General features: G+C 37.0%; 3 protein-coding genes across 5 annotated transcripts; 2 read left to right on the forward strand and 1 right to left on the reverse strand.

Annotated features, from left to right (window-relative positions):
• Nucleotides 1–2,545: 2,545 nt before the first annotated feature.
• LOC137731683 (sodium/hydrogen exchanger 1-like) lies at nucleotides 2,546–6,624 on the forward strand. Its single transcript, XM_068470863.1, has 14 exons — nucleotides 2,546–2,829; nucleotides 3,060–3,178; nucleotides 3,509–3,606; nucleotides 3,879–3,938; nucleotides 4,022–4,068; nucleotides 4,155–4,349; nucleotides 4,483–4,529; nucleotides 4,621–4,687; nucleotides 4,786–4,886; nucleotides 5,002–5,103; nucleotides 5,224–5,362; nucleotides 5,453–5,515; nucleotides 5,697–5,780; nucleotides 5,883–6,624. The coding sequence occupies exons 1-14, from the start codon at nucleotides 2,653–2,655 to the stop codon at nucleotides 6,237–6,239; spliced, it is 1,656 nt and encodes a 551-aa protein (XP_068326964.1). The 5' UTR covers nucleotides 2,546–2,652; the 3' UTR covers nucleotides 6,240–6,624.
• A 177-nt stretch (nucleotides 6,625–6,801) lies between these two features.
• Nucleotides 6,802–10,280, reverse strand: LOC137731684 (vesicle-associated protein 2-2-like). Of its 2 annotated transcripts, none has more exons than XM_068470865.1 (8): nucleotides 10,046–10,280; nucleotides 9,835–9,905; nucleotides 9,507–9,588; nucleotides 9,027–9,142; nucleotides 8,761–8,943; nucleotides 8,042–8,314; nucleotides 7,474–7,551; nucleotides 6,802–7,214 (listed from the first exon to the last, which is right to left on the reverse strand). In XM_068470865.1, exons 1-8 carry the CDS (start codon nucleotides 10,098–10,100, stop codon nucleotides 7,098–7,100), a joined length of 975 nt encoding a protein of 324 aa, XP_068326966.1. In that variant the 5' UTR covers nucleotides 10,101–10,280; the 3' UTR covers nucleotides 6,802–7,097. The 2 variants fall into 2 exon arrangements, with proteins under 2 accessions (XP_068326966.1, XP_068326967.1); XM_068470866.1 differs by having other exon boundaries at nucleotides 6,866–7,294.
• Nucleotides 10,281–19,365: 9,085 nt separating this feature from the next.
• Nucleotides 19,366–22,867, forward strand: LOC137730459 (acyl carrier protein 1, chloroplastic-like). 2 transcript variants are annotated; one of them, XM_068469448.1, is made up of 4 exons: nucleotides 19,366–19,540; nucleotides 20,726–20,836; nucleotides 22,215–22,337; nucleotides 22,528–22,867. In XM_068469448.1, the coding sequence occupies exons 1-4, from the start codon at nucleotides 19,484–19,486 to the stop codon at nucleotides 22,651–22,653; spliced, it is 417 nt and encodes a 138-aa protein (XP_068325549.1). In that variant the 5' UTR covers nucleotides 19,366–19,483; the 3' UTR covers nucleotides 22,654–22,867. The 2 variants fall into 2 exon arrangements, with proteins under 2 accessions (XP_068325549.1, XP_068325550.1); XM_068469449.1 differs by having other exon boundaries at nucleotides 19,368–19,540; nucleotides 20,729–20,836.
• Nucleotides 22,868–23,212: the final 345 nt, after the last annotated feature.

Consider the following 23,212-nt stretch of genomic DNA (forward strand, 5'->3'; position numbering starts at 1 on the left):
CGAGTGTACACCAATTATTTTTATATAAGTGGTGGGAAAATTTACTTTTTAACATACATATCTCACCATTTGTATATTGACACATGATGTAGCATTCCGTGTTCTAATTACACTGAAAATCTATCGTCTCGCCTATTATTTAACCAGAGAAATGCTAAGAAATCTCTCTCAAAAGTGGAACTTTTTGTCATTTCATAATTTTAACGTCAATTTTCATACAAATATTATGTTAAAAACATGAAGTGATTCAGAATTTATAAAGAATCTAAAGATATTTCTTGACCTTTCTCTTTAACCAATAAAGAAGAAGTCAGAAATATTTTGATGGCGATTGTGGGGATTATGATTTCCATAATGGTGGCCGTACGAACCCTCACCAGCACTGTGCCTTGCGAACGTGGGGAACCAGTGTGGTGCAGTGTTAGGTGGGGTTGGCCCATACGTTGAGATTCTTAAACGGTCCTGTTCAATTCAATTGTGAGAAGTCTTTAAGAGATGAGATATCTATTTTTTATTTATAAAAATACATATTAGTTATCAGGTTCATACGATATCAAATTTTAACGGTTTAAATTGTTTATTTTTTAAGTTGCATTTTATAGATTATTCTTACAAAATATTAATCAAATCGAAAATATTTAAACATCTAATTGGGTTTTAAAAAAAATTAACGAATACTTTGTTATATAAAAAATAATGAAATTTTTAAATAGGCAAATGATTTTGAATTGAATTGAATATTTGTAAGGATGATTTATGAATCGAGACTTAGACGGTTCAGATCGTTGAAGTTCGATATAAAATGGAACCCCACACCTAATCGCTATTTTTTTGGAAAAAATGAGAATCCATTTGCATAAAGGGCCTGTTCAATTGTGTATTTGAGAATTTAGTCTATAGCGATTGCCACATTGCCTTCTCTATATTTTATGGGCAAAACCTACCTAGATTTTGTTAAGATTTTAAATAGTAAAATCAACTGCCTTGGGCTAAACATATTGATATTATATTTATTTTATTTTATTATTTGCACAGCATGATAAGTGTGAGAGTTTTAACGTGACTAGAAGCGGGATTTGTATTCTTTGTTCACCTTCAAGCCTACTGGCTAGGTAGAAGATTTGCGGCTCGTTTGGAAATACTTTTTAAAATAACTGAAAACGAAATTACTGACTATGATTTTAATTTATGATAAAATATCAAATTGTATTTTCACTCTCTTTTGAGTGATAAAGAGAGTTTTTTAACAGGTGAGCTTGTTTGTGTTAATGGATTGTTACCAAGCATGAATGGTTGTATTACATTAATATTTTTTTCATAACAAATGAAAAAATTATCTATACTAAGTTTAAAGATGGTGAGTTGAGCTTCACAATGGATTTAAAATAATGTGATTCAAATTCACTTTTGACGAAAATCGAACCTAAAATCTCACTTATAAATAATAAAAAATACCACAAAAACGTAGTATTAAATGACAAATTAATTTAACATTTTAGAATTCTATGACGGATTTGGATCCTCTCCTGAGCTAATGGAGAGGATCCTCCTGATCAATCATCGTGGGCTGTTGGATTTTTATTCAACAGTTACAATCATTATAACTTTAAAATGATCCCCTATTTTTAGCTATTGAATAAAAATTTCATAACCTACAATAATTGATCAGGAGAATCCTCTTGATTAATCCAGAGAAGATCCAAATCCTTCTATGACAATGAAAGCCCGATCCCTATCAATCGCATGCAAAACAAAAAAGTGACCTTCCACAAAAAAGCAAAAGTAACACAATAATAATAATATAATAATATAATAATAATAAAGGATCCTTCATTCAAGGCGACAAATACACAAACACAATGATGATGACGCACAACACAACACAACACAACAACAGAGAATATTTCATTCAATCTCAAGACCGTCAAGACACCTCGAAACACCGCCGCTTAAAGTCAAACACAGGCTTACTTACATCTCCACCGTCCATCTGTCATCACTGCCGCTCAATCAACGGTCAGCTTCCCTCCAATTTCAAACTCCCCCTTAGGCGAGGCGACCGTATATATTCCACTCGCTTAGCGGTCTCTCTTCCTCTCCTCATCACTCCTCTCACTCCTCCCCTGCTCTGCTCTCTCTCTCTCTCTCTCTCTAAACTTTTCTGGAACTAACAAATCTTGAATTTTGGTAGTTTTTTTCAGTAGGAATTATAGAATCCAGATCCAAATTTGGACCATTTCCCCTCAATTTTCTTGTTCAAAGATCAAAACTTTGACCTCCAAAAACTGGTTAGTTACTCAAAAAATGAGTTTTTTTTTTTTTTTTTTTTTTTAAGAATCTTTTTTATTTAATTTCCACAATTTAAGGTGAAATAGTTAGCCTCGGAAAATTTGACTTGGGTTGTCAACTCAACAGTCACTACTGTCTTGATGTCTAATTCTCTTCTGTTTTGCACTCCTCCCGAAGTTGACCAGATCAGTATGCTTTGAATAATATAGATTAATCTAGTGTAAATTATCGTTGGAATAAAATAAAATGTTAAAGATGTAATGTTTCTTGCAAAATTTTCCACTTTTCAGCTTCCCAGAAACGAAGGCTTGACGTGAACTCGAAGTGCAACTTGAACTGAATTGCTCTCTGGTACTGCTAGCAATGGCGGTCGATGCGAGCTCAATTGCAACGGGATCAATGAGAATTCTGATGGCCTCCGACCACACATCAGTGGTTTCGATGAACCTTTTCGTGGCGCTTCTCTGCGCCTGTATTCTACTTGGTCATTTGCTGGAAGAAAGTCGATGGATGAATGAGTCCATCACAGCCCTTGTAATTGTGAGTCAGCTTTTATTGTTCTACGACGGTATAGGAAATGATTTCCGCACATCCTCTTCATTTTTGTCCGTTGATTTGTTCAATCCAAATGCGAGAAATAAAGGCCGGCGTGCAAGGAGAGGAAGTGCATGTGCGGAAATCACTTCCGTACCCGTATATGTATTTATTATATGTGTGTGTTTATGGAGAACCGGAAATGATTTTGCGGGAATTTTTGTGTTGGTGGGCAGGGACTGTGCACAGGAGTTGTAATTTTGCTCACAACCGGAGGAAAAAGCTCACGTTTGTTAGTGTTTAGTGAAGATCTCTTCTTTATATATCTGCTTCCGCCTATCATTTTTAATGCCGGGTAAGTTCAATGCGGTTTTAACTGATTGTTTTCCTGATCAGATTCGCAATTTACTCATTTAGGTGTTGTAATTATGGGTTTGTCTAATCAGTTTAATTAAGCTTTAAGACGTACGCAATCGGTATATGGTTGGTTGCTTTTGATATAAGTTTGCCAATTTATCTAAAGTAACATAAACGGCATGAAATGACCGGAGTTCTGCTCGATAACTCGATCGATGTAAACTTTAAAAGAGTATATTAATGGAATTTAGTAAGTATTTATTTCGATTATTTTACTCGCTAAGTTGGCAGTACATTATAATCGATCTTTTCTTCTCAACGTCATCAGGTTCCAGGTAAAGAAGAAGCAATTTTTTCGTAATTTCATAACTATCATGACGTTTGGTGCTGTTGGAACTCTCATATCCTTTGCCATCATATCCTTAGGTAACTCGACAACCTGAGGATTTTAGCTTTTGTAGCATAGGTTTCTGCTGGAAGGTTTAAAGATGTGAGACACTTGTGTGTTAGGATATTTGTGCATAGTAAAAATGTTCGAAACAATAAATCGTTTAAAGTATGAGCAGGACTGCCTCTTCAGTATAATTGGTTTCAAACAAGCTTCTACGTTACTAGCTTCTTCGATTTTGATTGACCAGCGGATCATTTCAATGATGGTTTTAATGGTTGTTCATGAGTTCTTTTGTATTTTGAACCAGGTGCAATGCACTTTTTTCACAAGTTCAGTGTCGGTTCCCTCAAGATTGGAGATTATCTTGGTATACTTTATGACTTCAAATTATTGTTGTTTTGTTTTTATCTTGTTATTCTCTGCTTAATTGGATCAGTCCCTTGGTTGCAGCACTTGGCGCGATATTTTCTGCAACCGATTCTGTTTGCACCTTACAGGTATGCATGGTCTTTGTGTCTTGTGAAGGATGTGCTCCTGTTGCAGATTTAACGACGACTGAATTAATCCAAACTTTTTAATGCAGGTGCTGAATCAGGATGAAACGCCTTTGTTGTACAGCCTGGTTTTTGGGGAAGGTGTCGTTAATGATGCTACATCAATAGTGCTTTTCAATGCAATCCAGAGCTTCGACCTCTCTCACATCAATACAAGCACTGCTTTGCAATTTTTTGGAAACTTTTTATATTTGTTTGTTACAAGTACAATCCTGGGAATCGCAGTAAGCCTCCCTCCTTCCCTCCCTCCCTCCCTCCCTCCCTCCCTCTCTCTCTCTCTCTCTCTCTCTCTCTCTCTCTCTCCCAAAATAAATTGCTGACACATACATCTTTTTTCTTAACGCTACTTTCTTGCAGGCTGGACTACTAAGTGCATTTATCATCAAGAAGCTCTACTTCGGCAGGTTTGTATAATTTTACAGTGAAAGACGGAGTTTTTAAATGTGACTTCGAGTAGTGCTCTTATACTTGTTTTTTCTAATTTTCAATAATCAGGCACTCAACTGATCGCGAAGTCGCTCTTATGATACTCATGGCTTACCTGTCATACATGCTGTCTGAAGTAAGATTTGTGACAACTCGTACATCGTGTTTCTTTTATTTTGTTTCTTATCTAAAAAGAACTCTGACCATAAAACAAAATTTTGATTTATCATTCAGCTATGTTATTTGAGTGCCATTCTCACTGTGTTCTTTTGCGGAATTGTTATGTCTCACTACACATGGCATAACGTGACTGAAAGTTCACGAGTGACAACTAAGTACGTTAAATATCCATAAACATCTTCCTGGAAAATTGAGAGGCATTCTCATTCGATCTGTCAAAACCTGTGGAAAACATTGCTGATGTTTCATTCTCTTTACAAACTAATGCAGGCATACTTTTGCCACTCTCTCGTTTGTGGCGGAGATCTTTATCTTTCTTTATGTCGGCATGGATACCCTGGACATTGACAAGTGGAGATTTGTGAGTGATAGGTATGATCAGTGCAGAAAGAGGAAATCAGCCTCCTTTTAAACTCGTTACGTCTTGTACAACGTGTTTAGTTGATCTCCGTTAGTTGGTTAATTTTGCTTTGCTGTATTTTCATTGTTCAGCCCTGGAAAATCCATGGCGGTGAGTTCGATACTGTTGGTACTGGTTCTGATTGGAAGAGCAGCCTTTGTTTTTCCCTTGTCTTTCTTATCCAACTTGACTAAGAAATCTCCACAAGACAAGCTTAGTTTAAAGCAGCAAGTAGGAGTTTATCCAATTCTAGCTCTTTTGGTGTACATTCTTTGAATCAAATGAAATATTACAGATCTCTGCACATTTCCCGGTTTTCAGGTTACAGTTTGGTGGGCGGGGCTTATGCGTGGCTCTGTTTCAATGGCACTTGCTTATAATCAGGTAAAGATTGAACGCTATGTAGTCCTTTCTGTTGCCTATGAAACTCATTTTTTGTAATCTTCGGGACTTTTAAAACAGTTAGACGAAAGCGAGAAGAACTTCATGATTGTGTACTCGTGATCTTTGCTTGGGAAAGTTTTGTCACACAAACATTGATATTTTGTTGTGAATGCGTATGCAGTTTAATAGGTCTGGCCATACGGACTTGCGTGCGAATGCGATCATGATCACCAGCACCATCACAGTTGTTCTTTTCAGCACAGTGGTAAGACACCAGCGACTTGAAATCCGGACTCGTTCAGGACACATTTTGTATATAAACCCGCAAATTATTGGTCTGGTATATTACATCCTTTTGTTTATGCAGGTTTTTGGTTTGATGACCAAACCGCTTGTGAGAATCTTGCTTCCTGTCTCAAAACACGTCTCGAGTATGATATCTTCTGAACCGTCTAGTCCAAAATCAATCGTTGTGCCACTACTCGGCAATGGCCAAGATTCAGAAGTGAACTGTGGGGTGGAAGATTCAGAGGCAAACATAGGACCCACGGACATACCCCGTCCAACTAGTTTACGAATGCTCTTAAGCTCTCCTTCTCACACTGTCCACCATTACTGGCGAAGATTTGATAATGCTTTCATGCGGCCTGTTTTTGGCGGGCGGGGTTTTGTGCCTTTCGTTCCAGGCTCACCCGTTGAAGAAATTGGAAATCAATGGCATTGAGACGGAACTAACACACATATATAACTACTTATACACAATCACAGATGAGCACTAATTTATGTAATGTATAGGTTGTGGTTGAGAGTGGCTGCAGTGTGCATTTGTTCATACAAAGGAGATTTTGGAGTGTGGTGACAGCATTTTACACAGGATGAGCTGCTTGTTTCGTGTGGTGGTTCGGAAATTTTCATGTCTGCATAGGTTGCTGATTAGGTTAAATCCTTACCACAGTTGATGCCCTTGTAAGTTTTGTGTGATTGGTGTTGTAATGATCTTTCAAATTTTTTGATTTCGGAAATTGCATCGACTGAGTGGTCTAAGAAATCAACGGTTAGATCTTGCATATAGGGATCTAATATATCTTTGCAACGGTTAGATGAAAAATAAGATAAGATTTTTGGCTCGTCGTTACCATTTTCATCACCTATGGAAGAGATTAATGTCGTTCGTACAAACAAGCAATCATCAATAGATGAAAATACCCTTTTGGCCTACGCCTTATGCGGAAAAGGAAGATTACCAACTAACTCTTAGTTTAGTTGTACTTCTCAACTGAATGCCGAATGTTTATCAATTTTTTTATTAACATTCGAAAACCTAATCACACTCATCTGATCACGGAATTTCTTGGAACATAAGCTTCAAAACAAACTTGGCATCCACAGGACATTTTTTACAAAACAAAACATTATTTGGGAGAAGTTCATACATGCAGAATTCAGATTATATCCACACATTACGCATCACACGGAAGAACATCTTTGGTGTCAGAAACATGCATGCAGATCCTTCTCACTCAGTCAGAGAAGGAGAAACAACTTCGTTTCACTGTCTAAGATCCAGGACGGAGAATTGTCTCTACGGATGGATATAGTATCCGATTGCTAGACTGACGAGGGCAACCATACAAACATGGAAGAGTGGGAAGCCAACCGTGACTGTTTTTAAATTGTTCTTCCTCCTCCTCAACGACTCCTACGAAGAGAAAAGGCGGACATCAGATCTCCAGACGGGGCACATAAGAGCAGCGAGGTTCAAACGATGAAAAAAGAAGACTGAAACAAGATAATGAATTGATTGGTTGGAAAATCTACTCATCCATATCTCTCATTCTTCATACTATCTGATTCAAAGGCGGTTATGGGAGAGAACGCATACTACATTTACCGATCATGCAGCTATCCTCTGATGAAGATAATAGAAAAGTGAAGGATTCAAGGAATAAATTACTCACCAATTCATGTTTAAGCATATTCTTCTCTCGAGTGGACCTGCTACTCTCTTCCATTAACTTCATGATGGTAAGTTCAGCCTGCAAAGAATATGCGACAAATTTAAGATCACTTCTATTTACAGTTTCAATGAGGGGTCACACGAATGTTAACATTACAAAGAGTACTAGAAAGTAGGATCCACCCAACGGCAATTTGAGGAGCGCACGCACCCGGAATTGGGCCACGTATGGGATACGATCTTCCTACCCAGGAATGAAAAGAATTGATGCATTATAAGCCTAGTCGACCGCAATGGAATATGGAATGTGGAAGAGGGAGGACGAGAGGAGGAGCGGGGGTGGGAGAGTGAGAAATCTTACTGCTGAATGTATTTGCAACAATTCACAGTTAACTACGGCACTTCAACATGCTTAAATAGTAACCTCTTCCCATATTATTCCCCTGTCAACTTTCTTAAATTCAGATATCTTTCCTACTATCCTTCCATGAGAATGACAACACCTTTTGTCAAAAATAAGATTTTCATGGCTACCACGCTATAAAGATATCTAGATGAGAAAAACAGACCTCTTTTAGCTTTGAATCCACTGTATTTAGCTTTGATTTCAGTTCCTCAAAATCCCTTGTTAAATTCAACTTGGCAGCACCCCTAGCTGGTTCCAGTTCCTCCAAATCCTTAGCTGGTTTCGATTCCTCCATATCTTTAGCTGGTTTCGATTCCTCCATATCTTTAGCTGGTTTCAAATCCTTCAAGTCCTTAGCTGGTTTCAATTCTTCCTCCACATCCTTAGCTGGTTTTGATGCCGCAACATCCTTAACTGCTCTTGACTCATCCACGTCCTTACAAGTTTCAAACGCGTTAACATCCTCAGCAACCCGGCACATGGAAAACAGATTATGGTTTATTACAATATGTGAACAACTCTTTTTTGACACATCTGATTTCAAAATTGATTACAATATAAAATAACACTTGCACAAAATCATTTACTCCTACTAACATACAGATGAAAATCAATGCTGCCTACCACATTAAAATGCTAGTGCAAATATCATTTGGCACTCACACACACATGCAAATAATCAAGAAAAATTAATATTCGAACACATATACACAGAACAAAGAAACAATAAATAAAAGATGAACATCAAACAAACGAAGAAGGAATATTCGAACACATACACAGAACGAAGGAACAATAAATAAGAGATGAACATCAAACAAACGAAGAAGGATAAGAGATCAGTCAAGAATTCAGTTCAACGGACAACATTATTGCTCTTACCCCATGACTCGGAGGTACATTTTCAACTCCACTCAAAACCCTATCCTTTTTCACTGAAGTGTCATAACATGGATCTTGCTTCGACTCTCCATTCATTGGTACAAATACTGGGGATGCGGGTGGGCTAATAAGCACCACTTTTAACCTCCTTTCTTCAACGTATCTGCTGCTATCTTTTGAAAACTGCCAAAAATTTGAGAAGTTAAAACGAGAATTTTACCGAACAACTTAGACCAAGAGACGGCCAATCATTCTTAATACCTTACCATCTGAGATGTAATCTCCTCTTCAGTTGTCCCAAAAGGAATAACAGTGCTCTGGATTAGGAACTTGTCTTTGCACAGCAAATCCGGTGGAGCTACATTCTGAGCTTGCATAGTAACTGCATTGACCAAAAAGGTGAAGAGTCAAAATCCATTTAGTTTCGGCGCTACATTTTGGGTCAGCACCATAACAGGCAACTAACAATGTCGATGCAAGTTTACGCTTAACATTATGTCCTCATAATCTTACAAACAGACTCATTACAATACATGTATGAACAGAAAAACGTTGGTAGACTGTCAATTTCAATCAAGTAAATTCGTGTTCCAATATCTGATCCGTATTGACAATCATAACATATAATGCTTCGCCTAAGACGACATATCATCAATGCATGCATTAGGACTCAAACCACAGAGACAACAACACATTACAGAAAAACACAAAAACCCCAAGATGAAGAGAGATGAAGAACACAAGACCTGTGAAATCACATGTTGTCTTGGGCTTTACAATGCCTGCATTCGGCCGCACGCAATATTTCTTCGGAGAAGTGGTCTTCACCTGCAAACAAATTTTGCCAAATAGCAAACCAAAACATTAAGCACACCCAATTCATCTCCTAAATCCCAAATCAAACCCAAATTTTTCTCAATTTCGGCCACATTTTCATCAAAAGTGACTAAATCATATATGTTTCCATGCACACAACACACGATCTACAAAAAACAATAAGCAATTCAGAAAATTAAAAATAAAAATAAAATAAAAAAATAAAAAAACTGTGAAAGTTTGAAGCAACTACATTACCTTGAAAGCAACATAGTGATCGGACTTGTTGCCGAGTTGAATCGAGCACGTACTCTGCTTCTTAACCTCAACTGCAAAGGGGAAACAAGACAAGACACGATTAATAATAATAATTACACAAGAAAGTGCAATCGGTTGTTTCTTAGGTGTGATGAAATAATACTAATCAAAGTTAGGAACCAAAAAAAAAAGTGGGAAATTAGCAAATTACATTTGAATGTGAGCTCGGGGGGATGAACATCCAGAAGCTCTGGCGCCGTCGTCATCGGCAGTTCTTGAGGGAATGCAGGCGGATGAGAAGAACCCAGACGAAGAAACTAGAGAGAGAGAGAGAGAGAGAGAGTGGGATTCTAGAGAGAGAAAGTGTGGGAATGGAGGAATGGAGGAATGGGTGGTGGTGGTGCTCAGTTGCTGAAACACAACCACTGACAGTGGCAATGGGTCTCTCTCAATTGTTGCACCGTACCCTCTTTCCCACTTTTATTTTCTTTCTTAGCAAGCACCCCATGCAAACCAAATTGACCCAATTGCCCCCAACATGGTGAGGTAAATAATTGTAGTTCTAGGTATGTGTTTGTTGTCTGTCTCAGTCAAAATCCAACTTCCAACCCAAATTATGTCTAATTTCACCCATATATTATACGTTTGAGAGAGGAGATATTTTAGCAAATGCATAGTTTAAGTAGCATCACCCGTTCATTAAATATTTATTAGTTGTTTGAAAATTACTTCAATTACTCAATAGATGTTTTTTATGCAGCGCCACTTGTTACGTAAGAGTATTTTATATAAGCAAATATAACTTATGCGCTCGAGTGAGGATTTTTTCTATTCTCTCAATTTAGATTAGTTCAAAGTAGAATATCACTTAAATAAAAATAAATAAAAACTTGTTGGATCTTAAATTTAGACTTGAATCGACATTTTACACTTGAAAGTGAAGAATTGGATACCATTTGAATGGAAAGTTTGACGCAGATTGGGACGAACAAAAAATTTAGTTCAGTGCTATCTACGCACCTATTTTCACTTCTTACACACTCCTTTCAATTTTCGATAATTAAATCAAATGAATTGAAAAAAAAAAAAAGCAATAGATAAAAATTAACAAGAATGTGTGATAAGAAAAATAAATGTATAAATAAACGCGCCTCAAAATTTACCACACACGTTATTAAGAAAATTTTCACCACAAATGTTAACGTTGACATTCCATCCACGGTAATTTTGTGCAACTTAAGGCATGGAAGGGCAAAGGGAAAGTAGCAAGTAGCACAGCAAAGCCACCAAACGAGACAAGAACTGGCCACTGCGTTCCACATGGACATGGACGTGGACGTGCACACTTCCCTTTTTACTTTACCGAAAGTTAAAAGCTTAAAAAGGAGAAGCCAAAAATAAATAACAATGATTTTCTTCTTCTTTTTTCTGCCCTTTTTCGGTTTTTCCTCTTCTTTTTCAAAAGGAAAAGGTGGGAAGTCAAAAATGAATCTAAAGAAATAATTGATTGATGTTATTTTTGAATGTGATGTTGTGTCACACGTGATTGCTATAATTATATGAAATGAAAATGTGAAGTTAGACTTTTAGGTTTGATTTTTCTTGTCAATATTGTACTCCGTGCTTAATTTAACTTTAGGTTTTTTTCTATATTTGGATTGTGTTTGTTGTGAAGAAATGTACAAGGATGAGACACATCTCACTTTAAAAGGTTTGTTCATGCATATGCATTTCACGTATACATTCATGCTTCATTCTGACTAGCTTAATTGTCTAGTCAGGCTTGCGTGCAAATTTCCAGCAAGCTGGGCACTCAAATTAAGACCTACCCACATGGGCTTCCTGACAGCTTTCTGCCGATAGTTAGAACTTAGCCCTTAATCTTCTCTGATAAGTTTGTAAAACGACATGTGTTCTTGGTAGGTGAAAAACAAATCGAAGCTTTTGGAGTTAAGATTTCTAGCTAGGGTTTCTTTCTTTTTGGGGTATTTCAGATTATATTTCTAGTGAGAAGTTAGCGTGAGAAAGGCATTAAGACTTTACCTGCCTCTTTGTTCTTCATTTATGAAAACCCTAGTTGCAAAACCTTCTTTCATGCATTGAACACCCAATCATTGAAGAATATGGTTGCATTGTCTTTGGTTTTGCATTAAATTAATGGTCAAATGTTTCTAGTTTCAAATCTTTAAAACTAACCCACTTTAGGATTCTCGTCAGTTTCTTCCTTCAACTGTTTGACTGAAGAAACTGACTAGACATCTGAATCCAGATCTGCATATCATTGTCACATCATCATATGCATAGTTCGTGAGCTGATCTCGGTGCCACAAGGTGAAGAGCTCAGGATGAGGTGCCACTTCGTGAAGATCGAAGAAATTCATCTTGTGTAAGGCAATGTTGCACAAAGGTAAAACTGCTCCATAGATAGGGATCTAGGAATTGAGCTTGTATGGTCTTTGTATGAACTTTTGTTTACACTAGTGGATTGGACTCAGTGGGGAGTCCCCGGTTTTTTAACCCAAAGGTGGGTTGTTCCGGCAAAAAATATCTTGTGTTCAAGTTCTATTTATTATGTCACACATCCCACATACACATACATGGTACATATATTTGTTGAATATTTAAATGATATGTACTCACTATCATGCTCACTTGACACATTGATAACTTGCAACAATCTACAGCCTTGCTGACTAGGATAGTTTTTGGGAACTGAAATTGGTATTTGAATCTCATATTGATCGACTAACAAATCTATCTTACTTGACTAGTGAGTTTGACTAGTCAATCCAGCGGATAATAATTTTTATATACAAGATATTCCACTTGGTACCAATTTCAGTTTTTTTTTTTAGGCAAAATGATTTGATAATGCAATAACTGTCAAATTACGTTGTAACATGATATTACCCAAGAAAAATATATAATTTGCTTCCTTTTTCATTTTTCTTGTTGTCGTAAAATTTGCGATATTGAGTGAGAGAGGATTGCTTGAATACAAAAACCTTAGATGCAAAGATATAAGCTCTTGATTACTTGAGTTGCAAGTCTTTTGTTTTTTTGGAATGGGATGAAGTGGTGGTGGTACTCATTTGTGTAATCATCTGGCAATTTTGAAAGAGGTAAAAGGGATACCAAACTCGTGTTTTTGGACTTGTTTAAAAATGTTTTTTAAATGATTAAAAAACTCTTTTGATGAAAATATTTTTGAAGCCAATTCTTATTAAAAATCAAAGTGGATTTTAGAAAAGCACTTTAAGTGATTCTTGCAAGAATAACATATCTGGTGTTTTGTTAAAAAAATAAATTAAAATGTTTTTGAAATCCAAAATGAATTTCACCAAAAATGATTTAGGCATTTAGTACACTTCCAACCGAGTCCTTCATCTCTTTTGAAATCAAAACAAAAAGGGAAGCTGGATTTTTTCTCTGCATTGGTGCAACTTCACAACCTCTTCGATTGTAAATCGACTTTTAGATTGCAAATCCGATGATTTTTCTGTGTAGTTCAACCACTTATACGTCAAGAAATCAAATTAAAATTTACAGAATAATATTTAAATTTGCCAAACAAAACCTCAAATTATAAAGTTAATTAAGTAATGCTTTTACTAATAGACACTTAACACTTTAAGTGGACAAAAGAAGCAAATCGTTTTGGATCCCTTGCAATAATAAAGTATGCAAAAGACAGCAAATGTAGCAAGATCGCTAATTTTTTATTACCAGGCCCTTTATTTAAAAGGAATACTCATTTTCTTTATATGGAAATTGTGATTGATTACGAGGCTCACTTATCAACAAATTTCAACGATCAAATCATGCACTTCATAAAATATTATTGCAAAATATTAGTCAAATAAAAAATGTTTGAGGTATCTAATTGAGCTTAAAGTAATTGAAAAATACTATGTTATAAGAAATATTGAAATTTCATTAAGACAATTAAATGGGTATATGCGGATTGAATTGGCTTTTTGAAAGGGTGATCTATGAATGAAGACTCGAAAACTAAACGATTTAGATCGTTGCAATTCTATGTAGAGTGGCCCCACAACTAGTTCCTATTTTTATTTAAAATAAAATAGCCTTTGGATAAAGACTTTGTTTTTATTACATCCTTTCATTTAACTAAATATTTTGCAAATAATAAAATTTACACATGCAAGATCAACCCTGACACACCCTGACCGAGATCAGGGCGTGCAAGCCGTCACGCGGAGATGACGTAACCATGTGCACGTGCGGAAGCTAATAGAATAGTAATATAAAAAGTACGAATGATTAAAAACTAGCATACAAGATAGTAAAAACAAGTGCTAGCATAAGTGAGACGCTAATTCAGAGCATTAAGTCTACAGCAGTCCAAAGAAAATGACTCGACAATAGTACACCCGAAGGTGACCCTACGCTGGTGAGTATCTGTCAGAAATGCCGGGAAAGCCCTCTGGGAAACCACCGAACCTACTAAGCAACTAGAACCTGGAGGGGCGCAAAACAAAAGCGTGAGTGGGCAAAAATAAAGCTTTTCGAAAACCATTTAGTAAAATACATTCTAACCCATCGCCGTAAAACCTGTATACTTCCCAGAAAATAACATATGTACGTATGTATAGATATGTCAATCATGCTCAAGGATATGCCATGTCGAAACCTCATAATGAAATGCAAGTGCTCAGGTATAAATCATAACAATAACATATAATCTGGCAGCCGGAGTCACCTAACGTGACATGTACGGCTGCATCTAGAGCTCAAATCTCAAACTAAATAACTGAACCTGCCCACGAGTCGGAACCACCTAAAGTGATTTGTACGACAGGCCTGGGTGTAACATATATATATACGCTCTAGTGCTACGATCACATGAAGGCTGTGCGAATAATCGCGGGTCACCTACGAGTCGGAACCACCTAAAGTGGTCTGTACGACAGGATTGTGCACCTAACTTGGATCCAAGCTGAGCGTGTGGTGCGGGAGGTGAACATCACGTGAAGGACTGTGCCCTACTCTGGGCGGGAGCACTAACACCGGGGGTGCAGGTTATGAACTCTCTAAGCATCTCAAACTACTACTGAAATATAAACATGAATACCACTTACCTGGCACTTACCTGTGTGTCCACAGCACTAAATATGCATATGAATATGTATGCACTACAAATGCATGCAATGATGCATAAACGATAATAAAAAGCATGGCATATAACTAATAATATTTAAACCAATTTCTGGGAAAAATATAGTATATAGGTATATACGGAAAATCAAAAGCCCACTCACTGATAGGTGGAAGGGTCGTAGCCCCCCTGTCTCGAGTGACCACGCTCGTCCTCGTGATACGTATCACCTATATGCGAAACAACTATAAAAACGTTAATTTTAAAGCACATAACCAACTTCTAGTAATAACTTCTCATACATTGCTCAAATTGGACAAATGAATATACCAACGTGCTCTACACAACCTCAGGATCACACCCAAATTTTTAGAAAAATTTTCCACCGCCGCACGCGCCCCCACGTGCCGGCCAAGGCACAGCCACACTCGCCGGCCAAGCGCAGGCACGTGCCTGGCACGCTGACGGCGTCAAATGACGCCGTAAGGAATATTCCGTTAGTTCTAACGGATTCCGTTAACGGCGTCAGGAATATTCCGTCAGGCTTGACGGAATATTCCGTCTCCTTCCCCGGCGAACCTCTGGCGCCGTCGCCGGCGTCGGAAAACTGGAAAAACTTCAACCTTCGATTTCTCTCTCGTTTTTCAACCATTTTTCACGATTTTTGTACCAAAACAAAGCCTAAGACTAGGAGAACATAAATATACAACTTTTAAGAGCCAAAAACTACGAGATCTTACCTGTCCAAACCACCCAACTCCGGTCAACTCCAAACACAGTGATTCCGACGTCAAAATTCTTCAAACGAAGTACTCCGAGACTCCTTGGGACCTCACCAAGTCACCTACGAGCTTTGTTTTCCCTAAAACGCAAGAAATTACGTTTGCATGAATAGTACCAAATCGGACATCGTCGAATCGACGTGAAAACGACGGAGTTCTCACCTGAAAATGGTACGACTGGACTCCCACGAGCCTCACGAGCTTGAAGGTGTACTTGGTTCCCTCGATCTGCAAAGGTTTGATGGGTTTGGGTGTGTGTCCGTACGTTCGAAGGAAGAGGAAGGAATGGGAGCACGGGAGAGAGACAGGGAAAGGGACAGGGGATAGATGAGAGTGACAGTGTGTGTGTGTGTGTGGCCCAGCACATGCCACACCACACAAAACAACCAATAAACATAACGAAAACGAACTAGGGGCAAAGTAGTCATTTCACAAGTACGTTTTGATAATTTCGGGACGGAATGTCACAAACCCACTTGCTGACACTTTTTAATCGAACTCGCAAACAAAAAGCATCACCCTTTGTATGAACAATAAAATTATATGACAAAGATTATAATTATATTAAAGAAATGCTAAGGAGACTAAAGTGGGATTTGTCATAGACTCTCTGTCACCTCACAGTTTAATGTTAATTCTCATGCCAATATTATAAAACATTGTGCCAAAAGCATGAGGTGACAAAGAATATATAGAGAGTCTCCTTAGCATTTCTCATTATATTATTCAGAACACAAAGCTTTATCAAAAGAATTGCATGTCTCTTAAGTTTGAAAGATGATTTTCACATGCTAATTTTGGTTTCTCACATAATTTTCTTTATTTATGACCATTAAATTGAATAAATCAAATAAAAATAATGATCGTAACTAAATAAGGGTTTGTAAAAAGTTAAAAAAATGTGCGCGTTTATCATTTTCCTTAAGTTTTAGATCTATTATCCTATAAGCTTGTCAGTTCATGCTTTCATCGAATTAAATTATGGATTTATGATTGATTATGTTTAGCAAATGGAAAATTAAGTTGGTTGGAAATTTGATGAAGCAACCAAAAAGCCAAGGTTAGCACTCCATATAATTCTTGTTTACCTAACTGCATTGTGCTCTAAAACAACAAATTATATGCAAGAATAAATGAACCCACAATTTGAATTAGGGAATTTTAACGAAACACTCCTGGTACTATTCACTTTTAATGAAAAATCACATTTTTACATTTTCTTGGTACTATTCACTACACATTTATTTGTCATTTTTCATTAAAATTAAAGTTTTTTTAGACTTTTCGTTAGTTTTCATTTTGAATTAAGCAAACAAAATTATGTACGTTTATTGAAGATGTTTCAACAATTTATGTTCCTAGTATGAATAGAGTATTGCTAGGGTTAGTAGAGCAGGTTTGCGTGGGATGATTTTGATCACTGAAGCATGTGGAGCTCATGATAAACGAGGGTCAAAATTAAATTACGTACGTGATATATGGGCTATTGCAAATGACGTGGGGATTGCTTCGTTCGAGTTAACTTGTAGGGAAGGTACACGAGCGGCGCATGTCGTGGCTTTATTTGTTCAAAGTTCAAACCCATGGTGGTTCGTTTAGCTGGTAGTGTACTGGTCCAAAGGTTTTTTTTTAATATTCTTGTTAATGATGTAAATTTTTCAACTCGTATTTAATAAAGATCTATCTTTCGACAAAAAGAAAAAAAAAAAATTATATATGCACAAGCGATTGACCGTGACATCTTTACATGTGAAAACCTAACACACTGTCTCTGGTAACATTGCTAGTAGGGCTCAAGGCATTCAAATAAGTTGGTAGACTTTGGGAACCGGATCCTTTCCGGACCCAAAAGAACTGAACCTACTCATTAAATGATCTGAGCCATTGAATTTTGATTCAACGGCTACAAACAGGGGCCCTCTAAAAGTTATAATAATTGTAGCAGTTAGATCAAGTTTCAATACTTCTGGATAAATTTGATCATTGAGCTCAGTTTCTTTGGGTCTAGGAGATCTGGTTCTTAGACTTTGGTGTGTTGATTTGAAATGTAAGAAATTGATGTCTGATTATTTGATCTTTTAGTTGAGTTGACCTGCCCATAATTTTTTTTATTTGAACCTCAGAAAATTGGACCTGGATTGTCTGCCATTCCCATCACGTACCATTCCTATCCCCTCCTATATTCTGTGGTTACGGTTAAACCACGTCAATAGTTTATATTGATTTTTTTTTATAGAAATAATAAGACAAAAGGCAATGGGAATATAAAATATTGAAATGGCTTAACAGTGATCACATAAATTGAAAGTGATGGAAAAGGTATAAGATGAGAAGGGCAGAAAATCCAAGTCTGAGAAAATTATTCCTTTAAACTTCCGAAGTTGTTTGTATTTATTTAAATAAATGTAATTATTGAGAAATAAGAATTAAAGAAAAATAAAATCCCTCTCCTGCCCCTCTTCCTGGACTCCTTACTTTCTCTGTCAGCATTGGCTTTTCAACGGTCACCATCGCTACATAGCCAGCCGACTTTAAATATATTTAAAGAAAATACGCATAAATAGAATCAATTACAAATTATTAGTCATAAATAGAACTCGATAGATATGGAAGTGTTTTTGGATCTCAAAATTGCTTTTAATTTAGCTTCTTGTATAAAGTATTTAAAATGCTTTTTCAATATTCATTTGCATTTTTAGTAAGGATTAGTTCCAAAAACACTTTCATCAAAAAACTATTTCAATCATTTTAAAAGCATTTTCAAATGAGTCATAAGGCTAGGCTTTTGTGTTTGGTGGTCCCATTTGTTTCGCCTTTTATGTAATAATTTTATAAATTATGTATGCTTCTTTTGATGATTGTGTGTAATTCTCTCTACATCATGTTTGTTTTGCGTTTGAATTTTTTTGGAATATTAGGTTCAGTCATATTCTATGACATTTGCTATTTTGCGTTCTCTTCCAATTGAGTTTCTATTTCAATAATATTAAGTCACTTCTTCAAATTTCATCAAATTTCAAGTTCTAAACTAAAAGTTGCGCTCCCAGTAGCACTATTTGCACTCTAACATTGGTATAGAAGACGGGAGTGTTGACAATGTTATTCATGGTTGCGATGAACTTGCTATTTAGTATAGATAATATCGTTTGTTCATAAAAAATAAAAAATAAAAAAAAATCTAAACTTAGTCATAAATTGCAAGTGGTTGATTTCCCTAGACAATCTAAGTAGATAGATATTTTTTTGTACCTAGACTATAAATCTAAACTTGTTAAATTATAAATCGCAAGCGGTTGATTTTCCTAGTGACGGCCTTAATTCATTGCGTCCTGATTTTAAACATTTTCTCTTCTCTTAGTTTAGAATATCTCTTGTAATAAAAATTCAGATATCAACTTGATCAAAGGTACAGATTAGTAGTGCAACGAAGGAGCCAAACAGAAGATTTGATATCAACACAACCCTCCTTGAATCCTGAGCCAGGAGCCAAACAGCAAGAAGGAAAACAGAAGGCCGAGGGCCAAACAGCCCCATATTTCGATGGAAACAATGCGAGTAAAAGGCCCAACAAATCCCAACAAACACCAAGAAACAACCAATCCACGGCACTTATAAAACCCTTGTTTGAAGACTCTTTTCCTCCCAAATCACACTCTCTCTCTCTACACACTCTTCGTGCTCTCCGCCGCCCTCTCTCCCCTCCATTTCTCACTTCTTTCGATACCAGATCTCTCCTCTGTCGACGCCAATGGCTTCCCTCGCCCAAGCTTCTGCTGCCCTTTCCACCTCCTTCAAGCCCGCTTTGGTAATTGGATTAAGTTTCCATCTTTCTTCTCTATGCTTGTTTGTTCTGTTTTTTCGGATTTGGGTTTCTGGGTGTCTGGGTGTAGATTTGGATCCTCATATTGTCTAGTTTGTGAATCTGGTTGGATTTTGAGCTGGGTATTGATTGTTTTTGGTCAACTGTAAATCTAGAAGCTTTTGCTTCCATTTCTGATTGATTGAAAATTTACTTTTGATGATCATAAAGTATGAGCTTTGAATGATCTGAGAGTAGCTTGAGTATGACATATTTGATTGAATTGAGTTTTTAGAATAATTTGATCGGCTATTTGAAGTTTGGAAATGGAAATTGATTGCATGCTACTAGTCGGGTTAGACATTTGATGGCCCCATTTGGTGATTTGAAGCTATTTGGTCAGTTTTTTTATTTCATGGGGTGGCTTTTGAACTTCATGATTTTGTCTTAGTTCTAGCTTTTGGACACAACAATAAATAACTCGGTTTCGAAAGTCATTTATTGAATTGTGCTGGTTGCTTTGCTTTAGTTCTAGCTTTTGGACACAACAATAAATAGCTTGGTTTCAAAAATCGTGTATTGAATTGTGCTGGTTGCTGCACGTATTGAACTTAGATTAACCAAAACATCAAAAGAAAATTATGGTACAAGTACAACTGAAGGATGTGTTTTGTTTCTCGTGTTTTATGACTTTAAATAGTTCTAAAAAATCACTTGTACGGATTGTACTTGGAGAATCTTATGGTTCAAGTACAACTGAAGGGATACGATGAGAGTTCGGAGAGACAGGGAAGGTGGTAGTGAGTAGTGGATACATTGTTTTAGATCTTAGGAGATCCGAGGTCGTCTTCCCCTCCATCAGTTCTCTCCCTCTAGAAATTTGTTTTTAGTTAGTTTTCTGTTTCATATTTACAACATTTTTGTCACTGCTTAAGAACAATTTATGAACTTTCAGTTTGACTTCCCTTTGATTCCCTTCGTATAATTTAAAGAGTGTTGGGTGTTTGCCATGTGGGAGATTGGCTATTTTAGAAGGTTTATGATGAAGGGTGTTTATTCCATGATCTCTTTTTAGATAAGCGAACAATACTGGCTTGAAAATTTTCAATTCCTTAGATTCTGCTTTTTCTTCATGTTCATTTGATATATTTTCCATTCATGACATTCAGTTTTTATGGTTGAATGTTGAAGCAGGCACCTGGCGGCAGGAGCTCTGGTTTCAAATCAGTTTCCTTTTCCGTCACTGGAAAGCGCTTTCCATCTCTCAGTTCCCAACCTGGGCGCCTCCAAATTTCTTGTGCGGTAAGCTTGATTGATCATAATACTACCATAATCTTTTCTTATATTGTCATCTGTCCCATACATAAATTTCTGCATTCTAAATATATCTTCACTTCTGGTGATGTGGCATTGGATTAATTTATTGTGTACATGTTCTTTTTGAATTGATAAAATATGATTACTGGTTGGACATGTTGGAAAATCCATTTGTTCCCTTAACATTTTCACTCCACTTTTTAAAAGTTTCCTGTAATGAAGGAAATTATACTTTGAGGTCCTCTTAAGACACGGAGTGCTGTTTCCTCTAACACAGACCTCAGATTGTCTTCCTTATTTTGCTGAAAGAGGGCCTGATAACGAATAATGGTATCTCAGAAAGCCAGTGCTTTGTACCAATCTGCTCTTGGCTCGCTATGATACCTACACTCTTCCATAGTTTTCTTTAATCTATGAAACAACTTTTCCTTTGAGGCCCTCTCAAGACACTGAGTGCTGTTTCCTCTAACGCAGACCTCAGTTTGTCTTCTTTATTTTGCTAAAAGAGGGCCTGATAACAAATAATGGTATCTCAGAAAGCCAGTGCTTTGTACCAACCTGCTCTTGGCTCGCTATGATGCTTACACTCTTCCATAGTTTTGTTTAATGTACGAAACAACTTTTCCTTTGTGGTCCTCTTAAGACACAGAGTGCTGTTTCCTTTAACACAGACCTCAGGTGTCTTCTTTGTTTGGCTAAAAGAGGGCCTGATAAAAAATTATGGCATCTCAGAAAGCCAGTGCTTTGTACCAATCTGCTCTTGGCTCGCTATGATGCCTACACTCTTCCATAGTTTTCTTTAAACTACGAAACAGCTTTTCCTTTGAGATCCTCTTAAGACACGCAGTGCTGTTTCCTTTAACACAGACCTCAGATGTCTTCTTTGTTTGGCTAAGAGGGCCTGATAAAAAACTATAGGTCTCAGAAAGCCAGTTCTTTGTACCCATCTGCTCTTGGCTCACTATGATGCCTACACTCTTCCCTAGTTTTCTTTAATCTATGAAACAACTTTTCCTTTGAGGTCGTCTTAAGACACAGAGTGCTGTTTCCTTTAACACGAACCTCAGATGTCTTCTCTGTTTTGCCAAAAGAGGGCCTGATAAAAAATTATGGCTTCTCAGAAAGCCAGTGCTTTGTACCCATCTGCTCATGGCTCGCTATGATTCCTATACTCTTCCACAGTTTTCTTTAATCTACAAAACAAATTGTCCTTTGAATATCATAACCATGTCATAGGATGCTTAGCCTTGTGTTGTCTAAGAAAGCATTTTTGTTCTTTGAAGGTACTAAAACTCTGTCGAATGTAAGTTAGGAAACAGTGATTATAATTATAATAGTAATATGGTATATATACTTTTTGCAGGCCAAACCGGAGACTATCACCAAGGTGTGTAGCATAGTGAAGAAGCAGCTGGCTTTAGCTGAAGACGTGGATGTGTCTGCTGGCTCAAAGTTTTCAGAACTTGGTGCCGATTCTCTTGACACAGTAATTACCAATTATCTTTTGTTGTTCCTATTTTCTACCTTGCCGATTAATCATTAGCTTTCTATTATATTTCCTTTCCTATAACGCAAGTAGAATTTTAGAATGACAGGGGTTGCAACTTGGTATAGATGTTTGTTTTTCCGTGTTTAGTTGGTTATTGTGATTGATATATTCGCACCCATTGATACAGGTTGAGATTGTGATGGGACTTGAGGAGGCATTTGGCATCACCGTGGAGGAAGAAAATGCCCAGACCATCGCCACTGTTCAAGATGCAGCTGATCTGATTGAGGATCTCGTTGCGAAGAGTGCTTAATGAAGTTTGAAGAAAACCAACACAAACATGAGGACCCTTTTTTCTCCCTTTTCTTTCTTTGTATGAGGTTTATATTTTATGATTTTGGGACTTTAATTATCTCTGGTTGTGGATGTTTTAGCGCGCTTAATTGAAGATCGATCGTTAGTGGTGTTTCTAATGTTATGTATTTGTTTGCTTTTATCTCAAGAAAAATAATGAAAAGTTGTTTGCTAATGTGCGGAATTTTATTCTTATCATACTTGCATAGGCTGCAAATATCATGGACGACAATTCTCGAAAGAGAAGACAATCAATGTGACAAGCACTAGTAAGTGTTGCTTAATTACAAACACTACCAATAACCTTCAACCTTTGTAAGATGGGTGGCAAATGACAATTCAGAACCCCTCTCACCAATTCAAATTCTTACTTGATTAGTTGTGGGGAAGGGGATTTGTGAGATTCGGAATTAGTCAAGAAGAGTTTGGGGAATTCAGACTTGGGGGGTGCAGAATGGCGGACAATTGCCCTGGTAGTCGAGAAGAGTTGTGGAATTCAGACTTGAATGCAGCATGGC

Source organism: Pyrus communis, chromosome 4 (assembly GCF_963583255.1).
Source record: "Pyrus communis chromosome 4, drPyrComm1.1, whole genome shotgun sequence".
Lineage (NCBI taxonomy): Eukaryota > Viridiplantae > Streptophyta > Magnoliopsida > Rosales > Rosaceae > Pyrus > Pyrus communis.

Bases quoted from the DNA above. Each gene is read 5' to 3' on its own strand.
- LOC137731684 (XM_068470865.1), bottom strand. From the start codon at position 10,100: ATGACGACGGCGCCAGAGCTTCTGGATGTTCATCCCCCCGAGCTCACA. The intron at 9,589-9,834 runs GTAATGTAGTTG...ATTTGTTTGCAG, and splicing joins ATCACTATGTTGCTTTCAAG to GTGAAGACCACTTCTCCGAA. The intron at 9,143-9,506 runs GTCTTGTGTTCT...TGGTCAATGCAG, and splicing joins GACAACATGTGATTTCACAG to TTACTATGCAAGCTCAGAAT.
- LOC137731683 (XM_068470863.1), top strand. From the start codon at position 2,653: ATGGCGGTCGATGCGAGCTCAATTGCAACGGGATCAATGAGAATTCTG. The intron at 4,887-5,001 runs GTACGTTAAATA...AAACTAATGCAG, and splicing joins AGTTCACGAGTGACAACTAA to GCATACTTTTGCCACTCTCT. The intron at 5,781-5,882 runs GTAAGACACCAG...TTGTTTATGCAG, and splicing joins TTGTTCTTTTCAGCACAGTG to GTTTTTGGTTTGATGACCAA.
- LOC137730459 (XM_068469448.1), top strand. From the start codon at position 19,484: ATGGCTTCCCTCGCCCAAGCTTCTGCTGCCCTTTCCACCTCCTTCAAG. The intron at 19,541-20,725 runs GTAATTGGATTA...TGAATGTTGAAG, and splicing joins CCTCCTTCAAGCCCGCTTTG to CAGGCACCTGGCGGCAGGAG. The intron at 22,338-22,527 runs GTAATTACCAAT...CCATTGATACAG, and splicing joins GTGCCGATTCTCTTGACACA to GTTGAGATTGTGATGGGACT.